The sequence below is a fragment of the Apteryx mantelli genome, chromosome 2 (genome assembly GCF_036417845.1).
Source record: "Apteryx mantelli isolate bAptMan1 chromosome 2, bAptMan1.hap1, whole genome shotgun sequence".
In the NCBI taxonomy this organism is placed as follows: domain Eukaryota; kingdom Metazoa; phylum Chordata; class Aves; order Apterygiformes; family Apterygidae; genus Apteryx; species Apteryx mantelli.
Window position 1 is genome coordinate 120,057,375 of NC_089979.1, and position 24,594 is coordinate 120,081,968.

Genomic DNA, 24,594 nt, shown 5'->3' on the forward strand with positions numbered 1-24,594 from the left:
GTCAAACCTACAAGTATCCCAGGATACAGTTTCTTCATAGTAGCATGAGTTTTTTATTTTGGTCAAGGAGCTGAGGTCTAAATGTTATTCTGGTGTCAGCAACAAAACCCCCTTATTTCTTAATGGTGCTCTACAACTTTCACTCTAATCCAAAACATAGTAACTTGGCTCTTGATTTATCTTGAGATTGCAGTAGGACTATTTACATGCTTAAAATAAAGCAATTTGTGAGTGTTTTGCTACATAAGGATTTTCAAGCACCTCATAGTATCAAGCCTAAGAAGCAAGAAGTATTATCCCTCCAGCTTTACCACTCTCAGCAAAGAGAAACAGAGAGTCTTCCTCTTCAAAAGAAAATTACAGTCTGACCAAGAGGTTATGAAATGCTCTCCTTCTATGGATACCTACCTCTCAATGATTAATTGAAATTAGAAAATTTTATCCTTAGATAAAGACCTGTGCATAGGAGCTGCTCCAGGATGGCACAATCTCAGTCAAGATCCAAACGATTGAGTATCTTCATTTACATTCATATTAAGCGGCGATTTCAGAGGGGGCCTAGAGACTGGCCAATCCTTGCTCAATATCTGATGTCTTCCAAGAGTTGATCTGACTAATTCAGCCTAAGATGCATTCCCAAAGATCACCAAAATCCTCAAAAGCACTGCTTTATGTGTGCATGAAATTTGCTTCAAAATTATAAAAGAAACAAAGAAGAAAGCAGCTGTACATACAGATTCCCTGCACTTTAATTTAGAAACAAAGGGCTTCATACATTTTCATAAAGCTCTCTTCTGGCCTGAAAGACTAAGTAATAAAGTGTACTTTTGTGCTATTATCCCTGAAGAGAAATTAATTTGGAATTCAATTTTGTATGACATTTGGGCCTAAATAAATTACAAACATTATGATCTTACCAAGAAGCTGCAGGACCATTCATTGTCATATAGGAAGCTACAGATATTTCACAACGCTTCTCCCCAATCTAAATACACTCCTTTAAAAACAGCAGTTAATAGCACATTGTTGGCTACGCAGCAAGCAAATCATGACACGTACAGTCCGCAGTACAGTCTCACTGTGAACTAGGTCGTCCAGAAACACATTCCTGTTGTCTAGGATGCTTCCATTGCTATGGACAGCCAGGCATCAAAATACTCGAGGCTGACCCTATATTCCATAGGGAGGCAAGACTCATTAAAATCTGTAAAAGTTTTCCCAGCATGAGGTCTGCAGAGTTGGACATGTATACATTAGCTGATGGAATTATTCCTCCTTGTTTTCTCTAAAAGGAGACTTGTTCTGGAAATCCGACAGGAAGCTTCCCTGCTTCATAGGATTTCTGAGTGCCACTAGCATATTCTGAAGCACTAGATCTTTACTAGATTCCTTTGATCACTCCAGTGTATGTTGTTTTCATGTAGAAACCTAAATCCACAAGCTGGTTGGACTGCAGAGACCACTCATTGGGAAATGCTTGAGGGATCATTCCAAGATGATCAGAAGATATTGAGGTTCTCAATATTTAACTCCACTCATATAATGCACATATTTATATACACACACACATATTTATGAGAAAGATGTACAGTAATCACTCCAGCTGGTAGTATAGTTACATTTTATTAAAAAAAAAATTAAGTTGAAACTTTCTCTTAATGAAAAATGAAACTGGAATTTAGTCTGAACCCTTATTCTAAACGTACCCAAGTAAGCATAGTGAAAGTCAACCTCAGATAGGAAACAACTGTAAACTAAGGTTTATATTGCCATATCAAAAGCTGAGTAAAAACAAATAAACAATCAACAAGCATCATATCTTTCCTTCAAAAATTGAGAGGTTGTGAACAAAAGCCTGAACTCTATTACATTCTCTTCAGTTAGTTAGAAAGAACATGAACTAAAAGATTTGGCAGAAAAGCAACTGCAGAAACTGAGCTAGAGAATGAAACAGCTTTGAATTTCTATAACGAACTTCTCATTCCTTTTCAAGAAAAGAAGAGAGAAATATTGACCAGATGAATGCACAACTGGACTACCCTGATAAAATGTACTGTGGTAATTCAGTTACCTGAGAAAAAGAGTCATCAGTATTGCAGAAATCAAGTTCTCAAACGACATTAAAATACTCCAGTACACTTTGAAATACGTGATCCCAATGACTAGCCAGAGATCTAGGAACACATATTTGTACATTAAAGTGCTAAATGTAAGCACAAAAATACACAAAACAGTTAAAAGGCACTTATTAACCGGCACAGGTCTTGCTATATGTTACAGGAAACTGAGTCAGATATGACATACTGCTTGGAACCAGTATAACAATCAGTGTGATAATGGTATATACTATTACATAAACAGAATTAAGTGCATAAATAGTTAATTTGCAATGCCAACTTAGTTAACAGAGGGAGAAATCCATATCTCTTTTGATGTAAACAGTAACATTTCTAGTAAAGACATTTTCATTTTAGACATTATTGTATGTGTTTAACATTATTGCATGCAAGATACACAACACTGTCTATAAATTATAAGGCACTCTGTATTATCAGGCAAGAAACAGTGAGAGTAGGACATTCAGAGAGAACTTCCCAGGCTGTCTAGTGCTGCACACAAAACTGCAAACATCCTCACTAACTGCACACCTAGACAGGCCAGATGCTTGTATATAAAAGGCAGTTTAATTCACATACCCTTAGCCCTCTGATGCATGAAGATCTGACCCTCCAGTTTTAAAAGGCACAGAAACTGAGGGATTCTAACTACAGCACTTAAGTGAACCATGTTCTTTTCCTGTTTTTAAGAGGTGTTTTTTAAAGGCAATTAGATGATGGAGAAGTAGAAGTTGCACCAGAAATCAAGAGTTGGTCTCCACCTTCATTTCAACATGGTTGTTAAAGTCATCCTGTTGACAAAAAAAAAATAATAATATAGGCTTTCCTTATGGATTCACTCATATCTTGCATCTAGAGAAACTGCCTGCTGAAAACAATGCATTTTCTTTGCCTCTTTTTTATCCTTTATTTAATAAGCCAGCATCTCTTATAGGCCAAGTGCAAAGCACTACTAAGCAGCTGGATCACCACATCATTATTTCTTCATTGCATCCTCACTCTTATCTGGGACCAAAAGGGGCAAGATATTAGTAAAATGTGAACACAACAGGCATCTGAACAGAAGTGCAAATTGTTTTAGGCTTTCAAAACTGTTTGTAAAAAAACAAAGCAAATAGTATTTGGTATAGGTTCACACAGTGCTATAGAAGTATTTTAACACCAGTTGGAAATTAGAGAAAAACACCCATAACTTTACTTCTGAACTAGAAGAGCACAAGCTCAAGTATTCACAATGATTTACATAGACAGGACTCTTTCAGGCAGCATACAGGATCTTTCACTACATTTGCATAGCCACCAGCATGCTAAACATGGTGAATTTTCAAGAAGCAAGTGGTAGAAATGGCATTCAATGTCCCCTCCTGTGCTCAGACACTAGGAAAAGGAGCCAACATCTGTGCAATCTGGAGCTGCCTTGAACCAGGGATGTGGCCTATGCCTTCAGAAAGTCATCAGCCTACACACAGGACAAATCGCTTGTGAGAGAGGAGGAAATACTGGACAAAATACTCTTCCCCTTCTAATTATTGTCACAGTTTTAACCTGGTACTGTTAGGAATCCATTTTCCCAATGTCTTGATAATTAAAAAACAAAACAAAACAAAAAGGAGTGTACCTTTGCCATCTCTTTCACAACTGAAAGTGCGTACATTCCTGGAGAGCATCTACTGTTTTTGAGTTTGCTAGATATTCACTCTAAAATTGGAACCTACCAGCAGCTGAAGTTAAAACAACAACAAAAACAATAAAAAAAGACACTTAAAAAAATAATACTCATTTTTTTGTTGTTTTTTTTTCTTTTCCCCTAGACCCTTGTCCATACAGGTCACCTGTATTTCCACAGGAAACTGCTATACTCAGTATAAAATTACTCCTCTAAACCATCCTGTTCCTTATTTTCCAGCAAGGATGTGCTCGTATCTCCATTATTCTTTTCATCTGCATCTCCATTGTTCTCTGATTCCCCTGATTTCTGATGAGCAAATGTATAAGCATCATGGTCTGTTTCTGTCGGAGGTGGAGGTTTCTCTATGCTAGGAGAGAGTTTAATGTCTTTTCTGAAAGACAAAGGAGGTGGAGAAGGTGGCAAGCTAGCAACGGGGCCATCAAAAGGCTGGTACACATCAACTTCTGGAGTGAATGAGCCATTGGATTCCTTCAGTAAGTGCCCATAGACCATAGCATCATCAATCACTGCGTAGACGTGAGACTCATTGTTTTTCCTCCCTTTTTTAAATAAACCTTGTTTTCCAGGCATCTGGGTATTCACGTTAGCATTGTATACTCCCACCATAGGATTCGGGCTTTTCTTCTTCCTGTTATAAAGTTGAAATCAACAGGTCAGAAAGAATACATGGCTGGGGCATTTAAACTAGATAATGACAACTTCTATTTACCCATTTCAGCTTCTCATTATTAGACAGTCTACCTGAATTGAAGGCTACGCTTGCAATCTTAGGAAAAATACCTCTCAAGTCTAGACATGAAAGCACCTTTTTTTAAACAAAACAGAAAATAACTTTTCAGGATTCAGTTCCCTATTTCTGTTCTACTGACTTTGGAGTTTGCAAGATTAACTCCAGCAATATCCCAAGTTCAGGGGTCCCAACTGTGCTGTGCACTGAGTCTCTTAACATCCACAGATATTAATTGGACCTAACTGCCATTGGACCCTCACAAAATGAGGCTGACTGTTACTCAGGGCAAGTAAAGTAAGCTAGATCTACTTATGAAAGTCAAATTTTCTGTTTCTGGTGTGACCATCACAAGGTGGAAAGAGTGAAGGCTGAGCTGAAGATTAAGCTCGTATTTCCAAAGCCTTCCTTGCGTGGCAGAGATGCATGTTTACAAAGCTCTAGTCATCATATGGGACAATTTCGTCCCAGCTTTATAGCTCCAGGACCCAATTACCCTGCCAGCACTGAGCATACATGTATCAGAAACCCCAAGCTATCGATGGCTTTAAACCCTCCTTGCATGAGTAATGCTACCTATGTTTGGTTTGTACAACCTAGTTCTGTCCCGAAGGGCTCGTTCATCTTTAAAAAGTGCTCCTATCTGGTGTGCAAACCCCAGAATAAATTGCTACAGGTTGTCTTGAAGAAAAATAGCTCTTGTTGTATCTGACTTTTCTCTGTGCCATTCTACAGGCACATAATAAAGAGGTTCTCACTTTGGTCCATCCTCAGAAAGTAAAATTCCTCTGACCATGAGGAATAAAACATGATATACTCTTTAGAAAAAAAGTCTTAATTTAATGATTTGGAATCAATTTAGGGACTCTATCTCAAGGCAGTGATGCATAAACTTGGCTAATTTTGAGACACCAGTAAACTGAGTTTAAAGCTTGTTTGAACAGTCTTGTATAGTCATAGGCAGAGCAGCCACATTCACTGCAATTTCATTTCATAGCACCCACAGATTAAATCCAACCAATACCTTACTTTCAGGACAACCAGAAGCCCACACTAATGCAAAAGCTCACTACTAAAACCAAGCAATTTGGAGTAGAGCAGCATTCCTGGAGTCACTTTAACCCCCAGTGTATTGCCAACCTTATGCTTCAGACCCTTGTTCTAAGGATCTGTATCAACATTTGAAATAAAAAGGGCCCAGTGGCTCTCCAGAAATGTCTTACTGAACTGCTGTTACAGATGCTGAATTATGAACTTACTTCTTCCTAACACAGCACACGGTGAGTCCAATAGCCACAAGAAGTCCAGCCCCAGACACCACAGCAATTATCACCGCTAGATCTACAAGCAGACAATAAGGTACAGAAACACTGAGTGAGATGTAGAAAACATTGAGCTTTCTTCTAAAAGCCAGTTGGATTTGAATCTTTTCAAGATTTCTAAGAGCACCAGCTTTGTGTGAAGCAGGAGTTCCCAAACTGTGCTCACCTAGGGGTACACAAGCCACTTTTAAGCAGTTTATGGCCAAGCAAAGACATGGTGCTTACTGTTTGAAGAGGAACTCCTGCTGCTAGAGGAGGAACACAGCCAAAAATAAATAAATAAATAAAAATAAAAAGCTATGAGCCCTTGTGTAAGAATTTAATACAGTTAAACTTACCTCAGACGTCTCACACGCCTCTGACTGGATAGGCAAAAAATAGGAGAAAGTGTGGGGAGAGACAGACAAGGATTCAGTAAAGAAAGTAGTTACACTTCACCAACCTTCCGCCAATACAATTTTTTTCTGTGAGGTATAAAAGAAAACCCCAACCCAACACAACCAGGAGTCATTAAATTCATCAGGAAAGTCCATGTGTGAGCAAAGAGAGAAAGGCTGCATGTTTAAAAGATACGCACAGATTACCAAAAAAAAAAAAAAATAAAATAAAAACCCACACCACTAAATTGATACTATTTCTGCTCTAGCCTGTGTAGCCAATATTTCTACAGACAAGAGCAGGCTCCCAGAGATGAAAATGGAACTGCTTTCATATCTAAATTATTGGCAAATCTGAAGTACATTTAGGGTAGGCTTTGCTTAGACTGTGTAAAATGACTTTTTAAATGACTTGCATTTCAGGGAGATGAAAAGAAAAGAAGAATACAGATTTTGCTCTGTTAGCAGTCAGGGTGCTCCCCACAGAACGGTCAGATCTGCCTGAAGGATTATTTCATACTCATGTGAACACTGAAACTAATGGAACTGCTAACATTAAGTAAAGACTACCTGGAGGAATAAGTTTGCATAATCAAATCCCAAGTCATTCACCAGGTCTGTGACCTTGAGAGGGAAAAACATCACTTGATCCTTCTGGCCATGATCTCCAACTTAAAAAGCAAAAATAAATAAATAATCTCACAAACCAAAATCCCCCCCTTCTCCAAATTCAAAAGACATATGAAAAAATATCTTTCTTCCCAGTCTCTAAAAGTACTCATCTGTAACTCAAGGAGGTTTTTGAGAAACAGGTATTTCAGAAGGCAGGGATCTCATAAAACACACCTATGAAGATATAAAATCCCAAGGCACGCAGCAGACCAGCACACATCATTGTTCTCACAAATGGAAAGAAAGGAATCAAGCAGAAAACAAACCACCATAACCTTACAGGACTCACCTATCTTTTTTTCAGCAAAAGTCACCCAGAACTGTAAGGTCAAATGTGTCTTATCCACAGGTTTACAGTTAGAGATGTTTACCCAGAAGTTGTGGTACATATCTAGGGGTTCAGGCAGAAGCTCATCCTCCCGGCGCACAGTTTCTTCTGCCCCGAATTTCTGTTCCTGTATGTTGACATAAGCACGTCCTGTCTCGCAAGCAATGCCCATGCGGTCCTTCGAGAATCCCAGGCGAGCAACTTGCTTACTGGGCACGGTGATGTACCACGATATAGAGACATAAGGAGGTAGACTGTAAGGCCAGTTGGGAGTCTGAAAGTAAAGTTTAGCTTTTGGGTCTGGACTCACAGTGAAAGTACATTCATCTGTAGTAAAGGAAAAGAATACAGGAATGAAAACTTACTTAGTTTCAACACATTTTTTTTAAGCTTTCTCTTTCAGCATGCAAAATTATCTAGCCTTTCTTCTCCGTAACAAAAATGCATCACTTACACCTGCAACCGGCAAATTTATATAGTCAATGTTATCTCAGCACCAGCAATACAAGTCACCTACCACCTCTTTCACATCAGTAATTTTCCACAGTTCGCACAGATTTATCTGCAGAATTTTCCACAACCACCTACCTACCTTCTGGAGTACAAAGATTTTTCTTTTTTCAAGAAATAAACAATGCCACTGATTCTAATACAGATTTGTCCAAGTAATCACACCAGGACTAGAAGCTAAAGAATTGAACTCTTATTTCTGTTTATTCATATACATATTAATAAATGTATTGAAAGATACAACAGTGGGGAAAAGGATACAACACACTACCTTACCTTTAATATGTTGCACAAAGGACATTTTCAGATCCTGATGATTAGAGTCATTGAAGAATCCTTTACCAAACGTTTTTAAGGATATGGTAACATTGCTCCTCATCTGAATCTTTTCAATAGATCCGCCAGGACAGAATACACCAACATTTAAATCCCTCTCTGGGGTGGCACTAACGATGCTGTAACTGTAGCTTGTGTTGCACTTTTGCTCTTGGACATGTTGCTGAAGTTTCAAGGTCGGAGACATAACTTCTACATTGACTTGTCCGGGAGCCAAGAGCTTCCAAATAAACTTATGCAATCGAATTGGCAATTGGGTAATAGCCTTGGGCACTGAAAGGGCATAGATCTTCCTTTGACACCGCCAAAGATCAACACAGCCTGCAATCAGAATAACAAGTCACACAGTTTTATTTTTCTTGCAGAGGAAATACCTAGGACAACCAAGTTTTCCTATATACCAGAGTGTACACAGAGAGTTATGACACTTGTGTGTGTCAAACCCAGATAAACATTTACCTGAGAAGGAACACATTTATCTGAAGGCATTATCATAGCCTTTTTTTCCCCCTCTTGTAGTGACAATTACTAAAATAGGTATTACCCATAGTTTTCTTTCCTTAAAACGCTGCAGGACACCAAAGAAAACTACAAATATAAATGTACGCAAAATTCCTCACTCAATATATTACTTTTGCTATATCAGTTGCTTATTGGGACACCATTGTAGACCAGTTAAGGAATGTGATTAAGGACCAGATATATAATTTAAAACTCTTCCTCTAAAAGTATTTGAAAGCATTTGAGAAAAACCTATGCCAAACAGACATGCAAATGGCATAAGATGCTTTCCTGATGGCAGCCCTGATCCCCCATTTTAATGGGCAGATTTATGGCTCTCCTGTTCTGTTTCCCTCTTTTGTATTTTTTAGCAAGAAGATTCTTACAGGCATGCTATCATTTCCTTTCTAAGAACAACTGCACTGTTTCTCTTTTAAAGCTACAATAATGTAGTGAACAACACGGCCCAATTTCCAACCACGCTCTATTTAAAGCGGAAGCGAGAGGCAAGGTTTGGCTGATCATCAGGGAAAAGCATACAAAAGCATTCTCTAGGAAACAGTGTAAAAGCACTCTTGCCATACTTATTTCTTTTTCAGCTGTGATCCTCAGACGGGCCAAGTCTTTGCACAGAAAGGAAATCTTGTAGATGGCGCCAGACACTAAAGTCAAAGCATGATCACAGGTGCGAGGATCCTTACAGATCAGGCATATTGGTTCAGACATGAACGGGCTCCTGCTGGGCCACCCTTCGGAGTGTATCGTTACAGTCATATCCAATTCTCTGCTAAGATCAACCAAATGGGTGACATCTGCAACAAAAAACGTAGGCATCTCAGACAGATCAACTACTAACATGAACCGAGGGATGAAGTGGAACTTCCTCTCCCTCTTCTCATTACATTAAATGAGCAGCTGTTACAGCTATTTTTATATTAGCTAAGAAAACATTATTTACTTCTTATTTCCATCAACGTAATACAAACCCAGGAGATATCTTGTTCTTCTAATATAAAGTTTCAAGACTTTTTGCATACAGACCCCATTTCACTACCTCTTTTCAGCTATAATGGGGTAACATGTATGCTAGTCCCTTTTGAACAGGTTAGGCTATAATATGCAAGGAACTCATTATAGGGTTCAGATCACCATGTTAGAATTTGTTTTCCCTAGGAGGCGTCTTGTATTTCTTTTAAAGTCAGTTCTATTGATCTGATAACAGTTGATCAGAGAAAGAAATTTCTCAGTTCTTAAGTTTTTTATTTATTGCGAGATTTCCACCTCAAATAATTTTCTGTTGCTTGGTTTTTTTGTTTTTTTGTTTTTAATAGCCAAACTGAACAGAGTTGCCTGAAGTCAGTAATTAAGCACATCCGGTTGTCTGGAGTCAGTTAAAGCTAATTTAAATGCAAGCACCAGTATGGCTCAAAAGGGGAAAAAATGCCAAGTATTCTACACTGGCAAAAGCACTGACGGTCATTATGACTATAGCTTTCAAAAAGGCTTCCCAAAAACCTTTTTTGTCTGGTATTTAAAAACAAAGATGCCCAGAATGAACAAGCACCACTCCTAAGAACAGTCAGTGAAGCCCTACAAGCACTGGCATTTGTTTCCACAGGGTCTTTTGTGTTATGGGGGGGGGGGGAAAAACAAAAAGTTTTCTTGGAAACCAAACTGAAGACTTCCATAAAAGAGAATTGAACAAGGAAAAGGAGAAATCTGTTTTAAGAAACAAAATAAGTTTTTAAAAGACTCTGCTCAAACCCACTAGAAAGCCTGTCATCAGGCAGGTGGGAAGCCTGAGGATCAGGCCTAGCTTGTCTGCTTGGTTTCCCTCAACAGAACAACTGAACAAACACACTGCCTTTCCATTTAATTGTCCAAAAGAGTTCTTCCAGAAATATTTTCTGACCAGCTGTAAAAAAACAAACAAACAAAAAAACCCCCACAAACGTGGGAGCTAGAAGAGTTAACCTTAAAAAAATAAAGAATGTCTTCCCCCTCCTTAATACTGATTTCTCTTGTAGTCCATCCCCTTTTCCACTGCACATAGGTTGGTTGCTGCAGAAAGCCTTGCAATTACAGTCCCAGCTCACTAGATCTAAGGTACCCAACAAGCTCAGAGCGCCCAGGCTCACATAGGCAATGTCCTGCCTGGCACCTGCTCTCAAACAGAGAGATTCAGCTCAGGAAGATCTTTGTGAAGGAGGCATGTCTCCAGCCTCTTGCGTTTCTCTGACACCTGGAAAGAGTATAGGGCATTTATGGGAAGTGTTTTCCAAGGGCTCTGAAATTAATGAATAAATAGCAGGATGTTTGATGCCTTTACAAAATGGCAAATACTCTAGAGATGTATTTGGCTGTACTCCCACAGGTGATAGAACAGGTAAAGAAAAGGCTTTTCTTCAGCTCAAAAAGTGCCTTGATACATCACCTCAGTCCCTGGGAAGGTGATGGAACAGATAATCCTGGAAACCATTTCCAGAAGTATGAAGGACAGGGTGATTGGGAGTAATCAGCATGGATTTAGGAAGGGGAAAACATGCTTAACCGACCTGATAGCCTTCCAGGATGAGAAGGCTGCCTTAGGGGATGAGGGGACAGCAGTGGATGTTGTTTACCTTGGCTTCAGTAAGGCTTTGACACTGTCCCATAACATTCTCACAAACTGATGAAGTACAGCCTAGGTAAGTGGACAGTGAGGTAGATTGGAAACTGGCTGAACTGCTGGGCTCAAAGGGTTGTGATCAGAAGCACAAAGTTCAGCTTCTTTCAGTGAAAACAGTGATATATCCCAGGGGTCAATACTGGGGTCAAAACCATTTTACATCTTCATTAATGACACGGACAACGGGACAGAGTGCATCCTCCGCAAGTTTGCAAAACTGGGAGGAGTGGCTGATACACCAGAGGGTTGTGTCATGATTCAGAGGGACCTCGACAGGCTGGAGATATGGGCAGGGAGGAACCTCATGCAGTTCAATAAAGGGAAGTGCAGAGTCCCACCCCTGGGCAGGAATAACCCCGTGCACTACTACAGGCTGGGGGCTGACCTGCTGGAAAGCAACTTTGCACAAAATAACCTGGAGGCCCTGGTGGACACCCAGTTGACCATGAGTCAGCAGTGTGCCCCCGCAGCAAAGGCGGCCAATGGTGTCCTGGGCTGCATTAGTCCTGCAGAGTGTTGGCAGTAGGCTGAAGGAGGTGATCCTGCTCCTCTGCTCGGCGCTGCTGAGGCTGCATCTGGAGCACTGGGTCCAGTGCTGGGCTCCCCAGTACAAGAGAGACACGGAGCTGCTGGAGCAAGTCCAGTGAAAGGCCAGAGGAAAAATCCAAGGTTATGGCAGTAGCCTAATTCACAAAGTTTATCCACCACGTGGAAAGATAAATAACAGATCCACACAGCATTTTATGCTATTAAGGAGGCACATGTCTCTGATGCAGAAAAAGGACAGCATTAAAAACAAACAAACAAACAAACAAGAACAACACATACACACTTCACACTCTTCAGTTTCTTTTTTCAGCCATAGAGCTCAATGGCATAAACAAAAGACGAATAAAATAGCTTTCTCCTGCATGGGAAATACAGACACGAAAAAGCAAGAGGTCAGGCAGAAATCTCCAAGTCAGTGCCACAGCCAGGCACAGAACCTAGATTTTCCACTGCAGAAAATTCATTCTCAAGAGATTTTTCCAGCAGTTAAACATGGATAGCGTTAGATAAAGGAGTGATTTTGACTGTAAAGGGCTATATTTTCCCCTTATCTAATGACAAGCACCACAGACAGCTGTGGAATACCCAAATATTTGGGAAGCTTTAAGAATATGTAGATATCGATTCATTTTTAATAATTATGTTTAACTTTCACACTAGACACAGCATATTTCTGGTTTTCTTTTTCAAATAAAAGTTTCAATACTTGCCTGAGGGCTGAGGTATATTTTAATCTTTGATGGAAATTTTATAACTAAAATCACTAATGAAATCTCCTAAAATCCCTAGAGAAACCACTGTTCTCTTAAATCCAAGTGGTTTATTACTTTCATTTCATTAAAAAAAGACAATCTGCTATTTATTTATTTATTTTAAAAGAAGATTAGCATCTTGTCTACTGACCATTATATATTAAAATTCCTCTTTGCTTTCCAAAGTAGAAGGGAGATAAAGCTGATTAACTGAATACAATGTTTTCTCTGTCTGGCTTCCAAGATGCAACATACAGTAAATGTAAGCAAACATGATTTGGTTAACAAGGTTTTCCTCTGAGGATTCAGGAGAATTTGCTGTTCACAAATGGAGCCAGACTAGACAGCAAAGCACTCCACGCAAAGAACTGTGGATGAGACTGCTGAGATGCTACAGGCCCCTTCTGGATACATGACTTCAAGGCACAGGTCATGCAAACTTCATTCCCTCTAAATTACTCAGAAAGCCTCTACCCAGCTCCTGCTGCAGCCTGTAGCATGGACTTCTATCCACCTCTCCCTTCAGCAAGAGGAGTGCCTTGGTTACTCTTCTCCACCAGGAACTCAGGTCAGAGCTAGAAAGCCAGAGGATAAATCACTAACTCTTTACCTAGCTAGTCTTCCTAGGCCTTTTATTCCTGTTTTTAGATAGGTGCTGTGGCATTACAAGTCATTGCATAGGTCATTTTTTTCCAGGGATGCATTTTACCCAGGACTATCAACCTACACTGACTTGCAGTTTTGAAATTATCACAGCTTTGGAGACAAGCATGTCACTTCTCATGTCAGAAAGATGTTCTATATGTATATGAGATCTACATATCTTAGATTAACTCTTAGATTAATTAATATTAGATTAACTTGCATACAGGCAACACATGGTCCACTATGTTCACTTTCTGATACTGCACGTGGCCATAAGATTTTGGGAGTTAAAACAAAGCCTCCATGCTTCAGCAAGCCCATCCCATCTTTTCAAGCACCTGAGTTTCACAAGCCAATCTCACTTTTTTATCTAACAATTCATAGGATCTTCTAGGGTGCTTTGCGAATGAGTTCTCTGCTAAGTCACTCATGGCAGAAGACCACAGCGTTCACCAGCAGTACAAAGCTCAGTCAGCACCTCAAATGGCATTCTCCATACTGAGTTTAAGATATAACTACTAAAACCCATTAAAGATATAGCCCATTTCATCTTGCATTTTATTTTAGCAAGAGTTTAAACATTTTAATCAGGGCTAAATATTAAATGCTGAAGAATGTGTTAAGCCAGGCTGAGTTTGGGGGCTGGAAAATAAAATCTGATTTTCTTAGTGTAGTAAGAAGTGGCAAGAAATCACAAGAACATTTGAATAGGTAAGGGATGCTGTTATTGAAGTATCATATTGACATAAAAGTCACACTAGAAGTTGTTTAGGTTTCCCTACGGGGGGAGGGGAAGAGGGGAGGGGAGGACATGTATTGATGTCATCAGTAGTATAAAGAGAAACAATTCTAAATCTCCCATTTCACCAGTTCAAACTCTGGATCTTGACCAGCCATGACAGTAGGTTTAACAGTTACGTTTAACAAGGTAAATGCCCAGAGCAAAAACTTGGGCTTACAAAGTGTAGCAGGTTGTTCACATTTTAAGAATAGTCTTTAAAATGTTGACTCTTACAGCTGAAAATAAAATCATCTGAATAAGCTTGAACCTGATTTCTGTATTGGAAAACGTGCAGTGATGTATAAGCATTTCTAATCAAGCAGTTAAGGTTCTTAAACGATAATTGGATCAAATCCCTACATAGGGAATGTATTCTCAAGGAAAAGCTACCCATTGCTTAGGTTTTTCTTAATATAGCATGCAAGATCTGAGTCCTCAGATGTTAAAGGGTTTTTTCAATTATACAATGAGTGTACTGGAACAGGAAAGGAACCTTCATTTACAAGAGACAGTATAAAACTTGCAAAGGAGTTTTTACTCTGCCTTGTAATTTCAGCATCATCGTTCACCTCGCTGTCAGGACAGCCACTGGCACCCGGCACAATAATACAGGCCTCTCAGTGTTGCCTGGCAACCCACTTCCTTAAACTTGAGGAAGGTCCAAAGTTCTCTCTCTCTCTCTATATAAATAAAATGTACACACACATACACACAAATTCTCTTCCTTGTGGTGCCCAGCCTAGATGTTTATAAACAAAAGCAGTAGAGCTAGTTTATATCTGTGAAACAGCGAGCGAAACAGCAGGCATAAAGAGATGTAATGGGTAAACAGCTACTTACTTTCATCAATCTGAGGATGCTGAACGATGACTTGGAAAAGCAAATGGAGGATGCCAGGGTTCTGGGCATCCTGATCGCAGCCCTGCAGGGACAGGTTGAAGCTGCCAGCAATATTGGCAGGCTGTCTGTCGCTCAGCTTAAACACTTCTGGATTACTAACTGAGCCAGGTATGTAGTACTCCACCCTCTCCTCTTTCCTTTCACAGTTGGAGAGGCTGTAGTTGTGGAAAAAAACACTTGCTCTCATGTTGGACGGAACAACAAACTGCCATGTCATGAGCTCGTCCTCTGGAAAGCCCCATGGATAGTTGGGGGACATGAGGGTGACTGAAGACTCCCCCTTCAAAGTGGATTCAATAATGCATAACCCTATGACGGGGAAAAAAAACATACAAAACAAGTAGCAATTAAAGAAGGCTTATTGGCAGATGCATGCAACACTGCAGCAGGAGAGTATTTTTACTTGACAGTGAGATCATCCACCCCAGCTCCAGGCTAGGTTATTAAAAAACCCTCAGACTAACACACATACTCGAGTTGCTGCTATTGTCCTCAATTACAGAAAAGGTAAGGAATATGTTAATGTTGTATTTTCAGCTTAGTGGGTTTACCTTCCAAGCACATGGACAGGCAGTCCTATATTTTTGGAAATGACAGATCCTACTTCTGGTCCTGAATTTACAGGAGCAAACACACAACTAGACAACTGCTTCTGTTAGTACTGCTTCACTGGATTTCATGAAACAGAAAGGATGTGAGCTTTTAAATCAGTGTGGAGTTCTCAGAGATCTAACAAGAGCACACTAGCAAAGAGCCTCAAATATGCATGATAAAATATTAAAATATAACCACAAAGACCACATAACACGCTTTCTGCTTGAATGAATCTCAAGCACTTGACAGAAAGTGAGGTTTTGTGCACAAAGATAACAATCCCATTTTAAGACTCCAAGAATGATGAGTATGAGGGGTGCCATGCCCCTCACTTTCCTGGCTGTTTCAACAGTGCTACACACGGGGAGGAGTTACAAATCTCATTTTTATCAGTGTGGAAGCTTTTTGGAAATATGGATCTGGATCAGTTTCTATCTATAAATGATGGCAAAAATTGCCAAATTCAGGAAAAGAGCAAGCAGATCTCCAAAAGAGGCTTGTCTTGAGATCACAAAGTAACCCACTGACTGTTATGCAGATCTCAGGAATTTTAAGAAGTTCATTACACAATATTTTATGTTACTGTGCAGGCTGAAACAGATAACTGTATGCAAGCAAACAGACTCATGTGCCTTCCAGGCATCACTTTCTCTCCCCTCGCCTTGCCCTCCTGAAGAGAAACATCGATTTGAGGACTCAAGTAAGTTAAGGAAGTTTTGTTTAAAACACAAAACAAAAAAAAAACCTCTACACATTGCAAGCAGCAAACAACTCTCTTAGTTCATTCTAATTATGCTGCCAAGTCTTACCTAGTTGAAAACATTTAAAAGTCACAAACCAAGTACGTTTATGTTTTAAGAAGTTTAAAGAGATTGAAAGTGAATAAATGTGCACCAAAAGCACCAATTTTCATAATCATTAGGTTAACCAATTGAGCTATAATATTTTGACTCTAGAAGGGCAATAGATACCAAACTTAAACACTCACAACAACAAAGAAGCATTTTAGAAAACAGGAAGTAGAAGAAAGTTAGGGATAGCAGTACAGAAACTAGACACTGAAAGCAAGTCAGTGGAGCAGGGAAGTGACAGTTCTCAAAGCTTCTGTGCATACATTAATAAGATGGTGCCAGTATATGGAGACAGATAAATGGGAGCATACACATGATAAAACCAAAAAAGGTGCAGGCATGCATGACTTCAGAAATATCTAGCTACTGCATGTTAGCTGAAAACAAAGGTTTAAAGAATTCTGCTGCAATCTGCATGAAGCAATTATACTGGGAAGAAAAACAGGGAGGAAAAAGTATCCTGTACTTACTTTTTATGGAAGACCTATTTGCTATGTTAAAGCCCGAGGTGGTGAGAGATGAGTTCCACGGGAGATGCAAAGCCATGACGACTCCTCCTTGCAGTTTGACCCGAGACACTGAGCCGTCTCTGCAGAAAGTGCCAATGTTGACCGTGGCTGTATCAATACAGCTGTTGATATTGTAACTAATGAAATCTGGACATGTGCCTCCTGGTTCAATCTGTCTTAACCATGGGGTAGCAAATTTCAGCTCAAGTCCAGCCTTTGTACTGGCTTTCACATCCCAGATGAAAGTCCTGTTAAGACGAGGTAGTCCTGGTGGGTAAAGGTGGACATCTCCAAAGGGACACGGACCTGATACACAGTCTAAACACAGAGAGAGAAGAGCCACGATACACTATGGAAGGTCATCAAGTAAATGAGGAATTAACTACTTTCCCCTTCATTGCTATTTGTACAATTATTAGGTTGCACTTAGTTTCTCTCATTCTACATTCATAAAAAGACATTGCTGTAATGTGGTCAAATGCTGTCTTTAAACTGGACTCCTATTCCCTGGAGCAGACAGGATAAACCAGCTCTAGGGATAAGCGATGCAGACTAATAGAAGGGAGCCATTGTCTGCAGTATTCCTGCCTTGTTTGCTGAAGAAGTTGGAGAAGGTATTTAGTGAATAGGATAGAAAACTGAAAGAACAGAATGTTCTGATTTTACCCCATCTCAGTTAGAGAATTCTGATTTGACGCCAATCAAATCATTTATCTCGAAACTTTCCACTGCTTGTCATGAACTGTATCTTCACTTTCTTTACTTCTTGATGTCCTGACAGATAACCTGGGTCCAGAATTTGCTCAAGTGATGAGTAATCACAGCTGCCACTAAGTATTCTGGAGAAAGCCTAGGGAAGTTTCCTTAGGAAAAATCCAGATTATTGGTATTTGAAGCTGAACAGCCAAAATAAGCACATTTTAATCTATTCCTAGTCTCCCATTTATAAGGACAAAAAACACCACGACTGTATCCTACAAATAGATCATGAAGTATTGTGAGTATTACTATTTGCATGAACCATATAAATAAAACTCCAAAACATGAAGAGAACTATCTTTAGATCAGAGTTTAAACACAACCTCAAACAATGAGGATATAGCCAAAGGCTGAATGCCAAATGAAGTCTGCGATGTTGCTGATAAGTAGTATGTGTTCATGTCACTAAAGTGTACATTGTCACACTTGCATACATTGGGGATAACATTCAACTCAAATGAAGGTTTAGCTCCAACACTTCCAAAATTTTTAAGTTCTTGGCTTTAATAATATTCAATTAATATAAGGCAATATGTGTGTATCTTCAGTGTTTCTGTTGCCCTCAGACTGAATCAAGCTGTTCAATGTATAATATGGGTGATATGTCATTAAAAAATATTCAGAGGCTTTTGACAGGAAATAAGTTCCTTTGGGAGGTTCATAACCTGGGGGAGAAGGGAAGGCAGAAAGCAATAGATGTAACAAGCCGTCATTTAACTGTTTCTGAAACCACTGAGTTAACTTTCATTCTGCAGGCCGTAAAAATGCAGAGTTCTAACTTCTGTAACTTCAGTACTTCAAGTGCTGAACTTCAAGTACAGGTTATTTATCAAAATTCAAAGATTTCTTCTTACACAAGATTGTAGGAGATAGCTTACTACAGTAACAGGGACTCCCCCCTCCCCCCAAAAGAAACAAACAAAAACCAACAGGTATGTGGTTTTACTAGAGGAAAATTGTCATGGGTGAAAAAAATGTGAAAACATGCATCTTACCAATATTTTTCTGAATTTCCATGATGAAATATTCCTCTGGAGTTTTACAAGTGAAGGTAAAAGTTACATTCTCCCCAGGTTTTATCTTGAGGTCAGATCTGGGTAAAGATTTTACACGAATCTGACAGCCCTGTGAAACACCAGGTCTCAGCTTAATCATAACTGTGATGTTGTCCACAGTACGAAGAGAGATGGCAAAGGAAGCTAAGGGGGGAGAAAAAACATAGTGTTTTGTTACTAGCAGGTACGTGTATCAGCTGCCTGTCCACACATCCCCAGAGATGCCATGCTGTCAGAAGCAATGTTTGTATCCAGGTTCTCAAGTCTCGAGCTCTGAACTTACACACAATTCCTGCAGTCATTTCAGTTCAGCACAGAGCATAGGTGAGGATAGAAATCCACTTGCTGTATTTGTCAGGAGAAAAGTACTAAATGAAACTTGAGTAGGATCAGTTCTGCTTCAGTTTACTTTACCAGTGCTATTTATTTCACATTAAAACCAACCAAAGAAAAAAATCTCAGCTATTCCTTTCAAATTTCTTTGTCCGGACATTAGCTTTCAGTCTATTATCTCCATCACACAACCTGCTTCACGTCTGAAGGCACCTACAAAGCTGTGACTCAGGAAATGTATTCAGCAGTTAAGCAAAAAAGTTGAACTGCACACTGCAGTAACAGGTCAACCCCTGGGTCCACCCAGGCTCTCTGGGCTAACAGGTCAACCTCAACCATTACCACAGACCAGACAAGGTGCCCTAGTGATACCAGAAAAGATCAAGAGCACAAACCAACAGACATGTTTTAAGAGTTAAAACTATTCCGGGTTACTAATGCATTGTTAGCTACTGCACAGTTTAATTTTCCCTAAGAGGAAGCTTTCTAGTCCTCAAGAGAAGAGACAAACAAGCAAGAAATACCTTCCTTCACAAGACAGCTTTGGGAAAGAGTGAGCTGGCCAACAGATACATGCAGTCACGGCTTCTTACTCCCCCATCTTTCACAATTCATTCACCGAAGGCACATGTGCAAGCAACACCCTGAAGCAGCGCAGAAGGTGTCTGGGGCCTGGAACAGACTATTTGTCCCTGGGTCCCTCCTCTGCATCCCTGATGTGACTTACCCCAGCCTTCAGGCCCTGGGCACAGGCACTGGAAGCCTGAGCAACCTTCACGCATTTCAAGCCATCCTCTAGTACTACTGAAGCAGGAGTAGCTCTCACACTAAGTAATGGAGCCACAGAATAACCTTGTCATATTGAACAGGTAGTGGTTTAATCAACAAATAGGCCACATTTGACAGTTTTGTAACAACCTGCAAGGAATAAGAAGTGAAGCAACACTGGCCAGACATTCAAGAACACTAGAAAAGTTATTTGCATCAATCTGATGCTTCACAAAGATCAAGCCCGGCCCTGGCTGGGGTGAGTAAAGTTTGCATTGAAGGTAGCTGTATCTTCAAGTGAAAATCTGAGGACAGGTTAGTTGGCAAGTTTTATGCCATTTGTTTTCACTACTCTCTCCCTCCATTGCCCCCAACATCCTTGTTCCACTGTATGGATGATACAATCATAGTGTCTATAACACTTGGGATTTTAGTGCTTATGGAAAAAAATATATAGGAAGATGTAGGAATACAGAACCCCAAGTTCTGTTGAAAGAGGGCCACTCTCTGAGTGGGATATCAGGCAGGGCTGCATGACACAGCTCTGCCCATATGCCAGGCTGGGAATCCTCTTGCCCATCAACCCCCATAAACAGAGATCCACCCTAGAGGATCCAGCAAGGTGGCATCCCTGGGAGAGCTGCTGCAGCCATCCTCCCTGCCACGCGGCATGCTAGCAAGGCGCTAGAGAATGGCCGGCTGCAAAATGCCCGGCTGCAGGACACCCTGGGATCTGCTGGACCACGGCACCAGCCTGCGAGCGCCGAAGCATTCGACCCGCTCCTGCCCGGCTTGGACAGGCATGGCAGCTGCTACAGCCATAGCAGGGAGCAGGCTGGCCAAGACCCAGAGGCTCTGGGAGGGCTCACCTGGAACGGGTTCAGCAGCAAGGCCGTGAGCACGCTTCGGGAACCCTTGATCGGCAGAGCCCTCTCGTGGCAGAGGAATACACCAGAGCCCCACTTCTCCCAGCAAAAACAACCCACCCACCTCAAAATTTTAGCCCCCATAAATGCAGAAATAAGCTTAAATCATTAGTGATTCAAGCTCCTGTTTTTTGTTTTTTTTTTAATTCCGATTTAAAATTCCTGATTTTTACAGCAATATCATAGTTGCACAGGGCCCAACCTTCATTGCACTGTTTTGCAAAAGCTTTGAAGATCTATCAATCAGCACAGGTTATCCTTTGCTGCCACCAAAAAGACTCCAGCTCCAGGATTTCAAAGATCAGCTATCAAAACCTCACTGCATGGCAAGAGAGGGTGGTCTAAGAGATACCTGGTTACCTTCATTTAAGTTTTGCTGGTCTCGAGCCTTTCCCAGACTTCTAGGCTCTTCTATATAATCTTGAAGTCTAGAGACTTAATAAGCCCCCAAAACTACCTTATTTATTTGCCTCTGGGATCAAAGGCTTTAAAGGAAAACTGCAAATACTGTGACAAATTTCTACACATACTTGTAACAAATAGTTTACCCACCTTCCATACCATTAGTAAATACGGTCAGTTAGTAACTTTCTTACAGCTTTTAAGTAACAGGACAGTCCTCTGATCTGACAGCTAACATTGGACTCATCTTTTTCAAACAGTAGCACTGATGAAAAATAATAACCAGCAATGCTTGTATTTCTGCTTTAAAAGCACTTTTACACGGTTTTTAATCTGTGTTATGGTTTTCCCAGGAAATAGGGACACAATACAGGCTAAGAATTAACACAGGAAAAGAAACAGAACAGTTGATGCAGAAGACAGCTTTGATATGTTGGTTTAACTACAAGTATGCTTGTGCTTCTGAATCTAAAGCACAGCCCTGTGACACAGCGGCTGAAACAACAGGTTTAGTCCACTAGCACAAGAGGACAAAGTGGCCCTTTCTGGGCAATGAGGGATGCGGGTCATGCTGTCAAGCAGCCTCACGCCAGCCACCAGATATGTCGCTGCCAGTCACAGTTGTGCATGTCTAGGAGAGGAAGATGACATTCTCCAGAGAATGAAAACCATCCTGCTTTCCAAAACCAGGACCTAGGAGAAAGTCTGATGTGTGTCAGTCAAACATTTCCCATAAGAGGATTTTGAAGGAGCATCTTGCAAAGTCACTCCATCGCAACACAAGGTCAGCTTCCCACATACCACTTCGCACTTCAGCTGCAACACTCACGTACCTGCCTGATAGTGTGGGAAGCTGACGGGAAGAGTCAGTGCTACAAGGGACTACTGACAACAGCAGAATTGAAGTCCTGGCTCAATCCCTTTTTTCCTGCCCCCGAAATTAAAGGAATACAGGACTATACTAGAAAGATGTGAAGCTGGATATGAAGTACTGAATTAATTCCTCACTTGGGCACAACTCAAGTCTCACTAAAGTCAATGGAGAAGAAGCCTACTAAATTTACTGGGACACAGGTTATGCTTGCAAACCTCTTTGCAATGGTTTTCATCTTGTGATGTGTGGACACCGGGGTGGGGGTGGAGGGGAATATCCATGAATTACTTCTGCAAGGTCTATTAAAGCAAATTTATAGGAGTGCGCACAAGAAAACACACATACATATCTTTCTCTAATGCAATGATGTTCCAAACACAAACAGAATAGTAACAGGGGTAACTTCTAGGGATGGAGAGAAGAAAATAGCAAAGCAAAGCTAGCAATAAGAGCTGCTCCTCTTGGTTCTTCCAGACAAAACAGTTTCAGAACAGAAAGTGAAACAACTACTTCTAGCCTAGTCTAGGTTGTTCTCTACATCACTGTGTGCTTTTATTTTAATACTCATAATGCTCAAAAGTGTCATAATTTTCCTGATGTTTATGTCATCCAGATATGAGTTGTTAATAGTTAAACCCCAATAATTAATAACTACTAAAGAAGCTTCTTCATTGCATATAGTAATCGTCAAACCCATCTACTGTTTATAAGTATTGCTGAGAAGTCTGGTCCTCATTTTCTTGTGAAATATGTACACTTTTCACTTTTCCTTGTTCCCTCTGAAACAGCACAACTAAATGGCCAACCAGGCAGAACTGGAAAGCACACAAAGACCACTGACAGCACTTCTGCACTAAGTGCTCATGCACAATTAAGGTCATCTCTATTTAGTGGGAAGGATTAGGTTTAAGCATACCCTTAAGCATGTGATTAGCTTTAAAATAAAACAATTTCTGAGCTGAAACCAAGAAACAGGAATTGTTAACATTTTGAATCAACTGTATTAATCCTGTAATGGTTAAAGCAAAGTATAAACTTTCCCCATCCTTGGAAGACCTGACTTCAGCTCCCTGGGTTTTTGGGTGGTATTGAGGGTTTTTTTGTTGTTGTTGTTTTCAGATTTTGTGACCGTGTACTGTTTGACTTTTATGCAAGTAAGACTACACTGGGCAATGACACGAGACAAGACTCCTAAGGTGGTACACGTACATAGCACACAAGAGAAACTAGCCTAGCTCTCAGCTTAGGGATGTTTAAGGGGAAAGGCAAAGATATGGGCAAAATAAAACAATGCTGGTTCGAGCTTGCAAGAGGCCAGCCTCATGCTTCAAGATTCAAGACTGGCTTGAATAGGGTCAACTCAGTATCAGTTTCCAGCCTGGATATGGACTGGGCCACAACCTTCCGCCTGCAAAACAGGGACTGCCCCAAAAATCACAGAAGTGCCATGATGATCAGTATCCAAACTCATCATATTGGGTGATAAGGATGCAGATCACATACCCAGCTAGACACAACAAACCTGTCTGCTAGAAACACACATAAGAACAGGCATTAAGCTGGGTTATTGCATAAACATCTTGCTAAAATAAAATTCTGCAGACAATCATTTTGGACACAGAAATAAGAGCACAGTGCCATAGCTTCAACAGCGTAGTCAACCACTAGAGATGTGCTAAATTACACTAATCTATCAAATCTCATTTTCTGTAGGAAAATGAAAAAAAGAATCATACAAAAAGAAGGTACACCCAGTGATCCCAAAGTCATTAAATAACTAAACGGCTAAAAAACAAAAACAAAAACAAAACCCACACAAAAAATATAGCCACACATATATATGCAACACCATAGAGAGACTACTTAAAATTACCTTTATTGCAATACTTTTTTAAAAACCAGTCAGTCTCTTCATGACTCATACTGATCTGTCTTTGTCTGTGCTTCCCACTGCATGCTTTTCTATTAGGATTACCAGTAACTATACAGATTTCTTGTAAAGAAAGAATTTGTGCAGCATTAATGATGCACAGTGATGACAAACAGGATATTCAAGCGAGCAAAAAGAAGCATTACTGAAGCTGGTTTTACTCTCCGTTTACATAACAATGAAATCATTGGGCTAGAAGATGTCAGAGGTGACCTCTTCAGTCATGAGCTGGCCTGGATGGAAGTGGTTCACAGGCTAATGTAAACATCTGATCTCATCCTAATTTTTTTCCCCCTCTAAGTGATTACGGTTCTGCAACCTTCCTTAACTATTTGTTCAACTGTCCTAATCTTAACCTACATTTTTCTTGCTGCAATTGAAGTTCATTACTGTTCACCCTGGCTTAAGACAGCACCTTCTCAACAATTGTCTTGCCACAACATCCCTTATTACTCAGTAATGCTTCTCCCTGCATAAACACACCTCGGCTAGCCGTTTCTCAGCAGGATAATCTTCCAAACCTTTCATCGCTTTTATTGCACTGAGAACTCTCCAACTTGATTTAGAAACTAACTGCATAGCGTAAAACAAGTGAGATTATTCTGCAGAGTTTAGCCTAAATTCTACTATTGTGGCAACTGACACTAATCTCCTAGTATTTAAATATAAGCTGAAGGGCTTTTTTCCTGAATGAGAGGGAGTGTCAATGTAAAAGAGA

General features: G+C 40.2%; 1 protein-coding gene across 1 annotated transcript; it reads right to left on the reverse strand.

Moving 5' to 3' along the window:
• Positions 1–1,601: 1,601 nt before the first annotated feature.
• CDCP1 (CUB domain containing protein 1) lies at positions 1,602–19,758 on the reverse strand. Its single transcript, XM_013950714.2, has 9 exons — positions 19,704–19,758; positions 18,584–18,787; positions 16,791–17,147; positions 14,816–15,184; positions 9,165–9,392; positions 8,020–8,400; positions 7,195–7,560; positions 5,794–5,875; positions 1,602–4,435 (listed from the first exon to the last, which is right to left on the reverse strand). The coding sequence occupies exons 1-9, from the start codon at positions 19,756–19,758 to the stop codon at positions 3,988–3,990; spliced, it is 2,490 nt and encodes an 829-aa protein (XP_013806168.1). The 3' UTR covers positions 1,602–3,987.
• Positions 19,759–24,594: the final 4,836 nt, after the last annotated feature.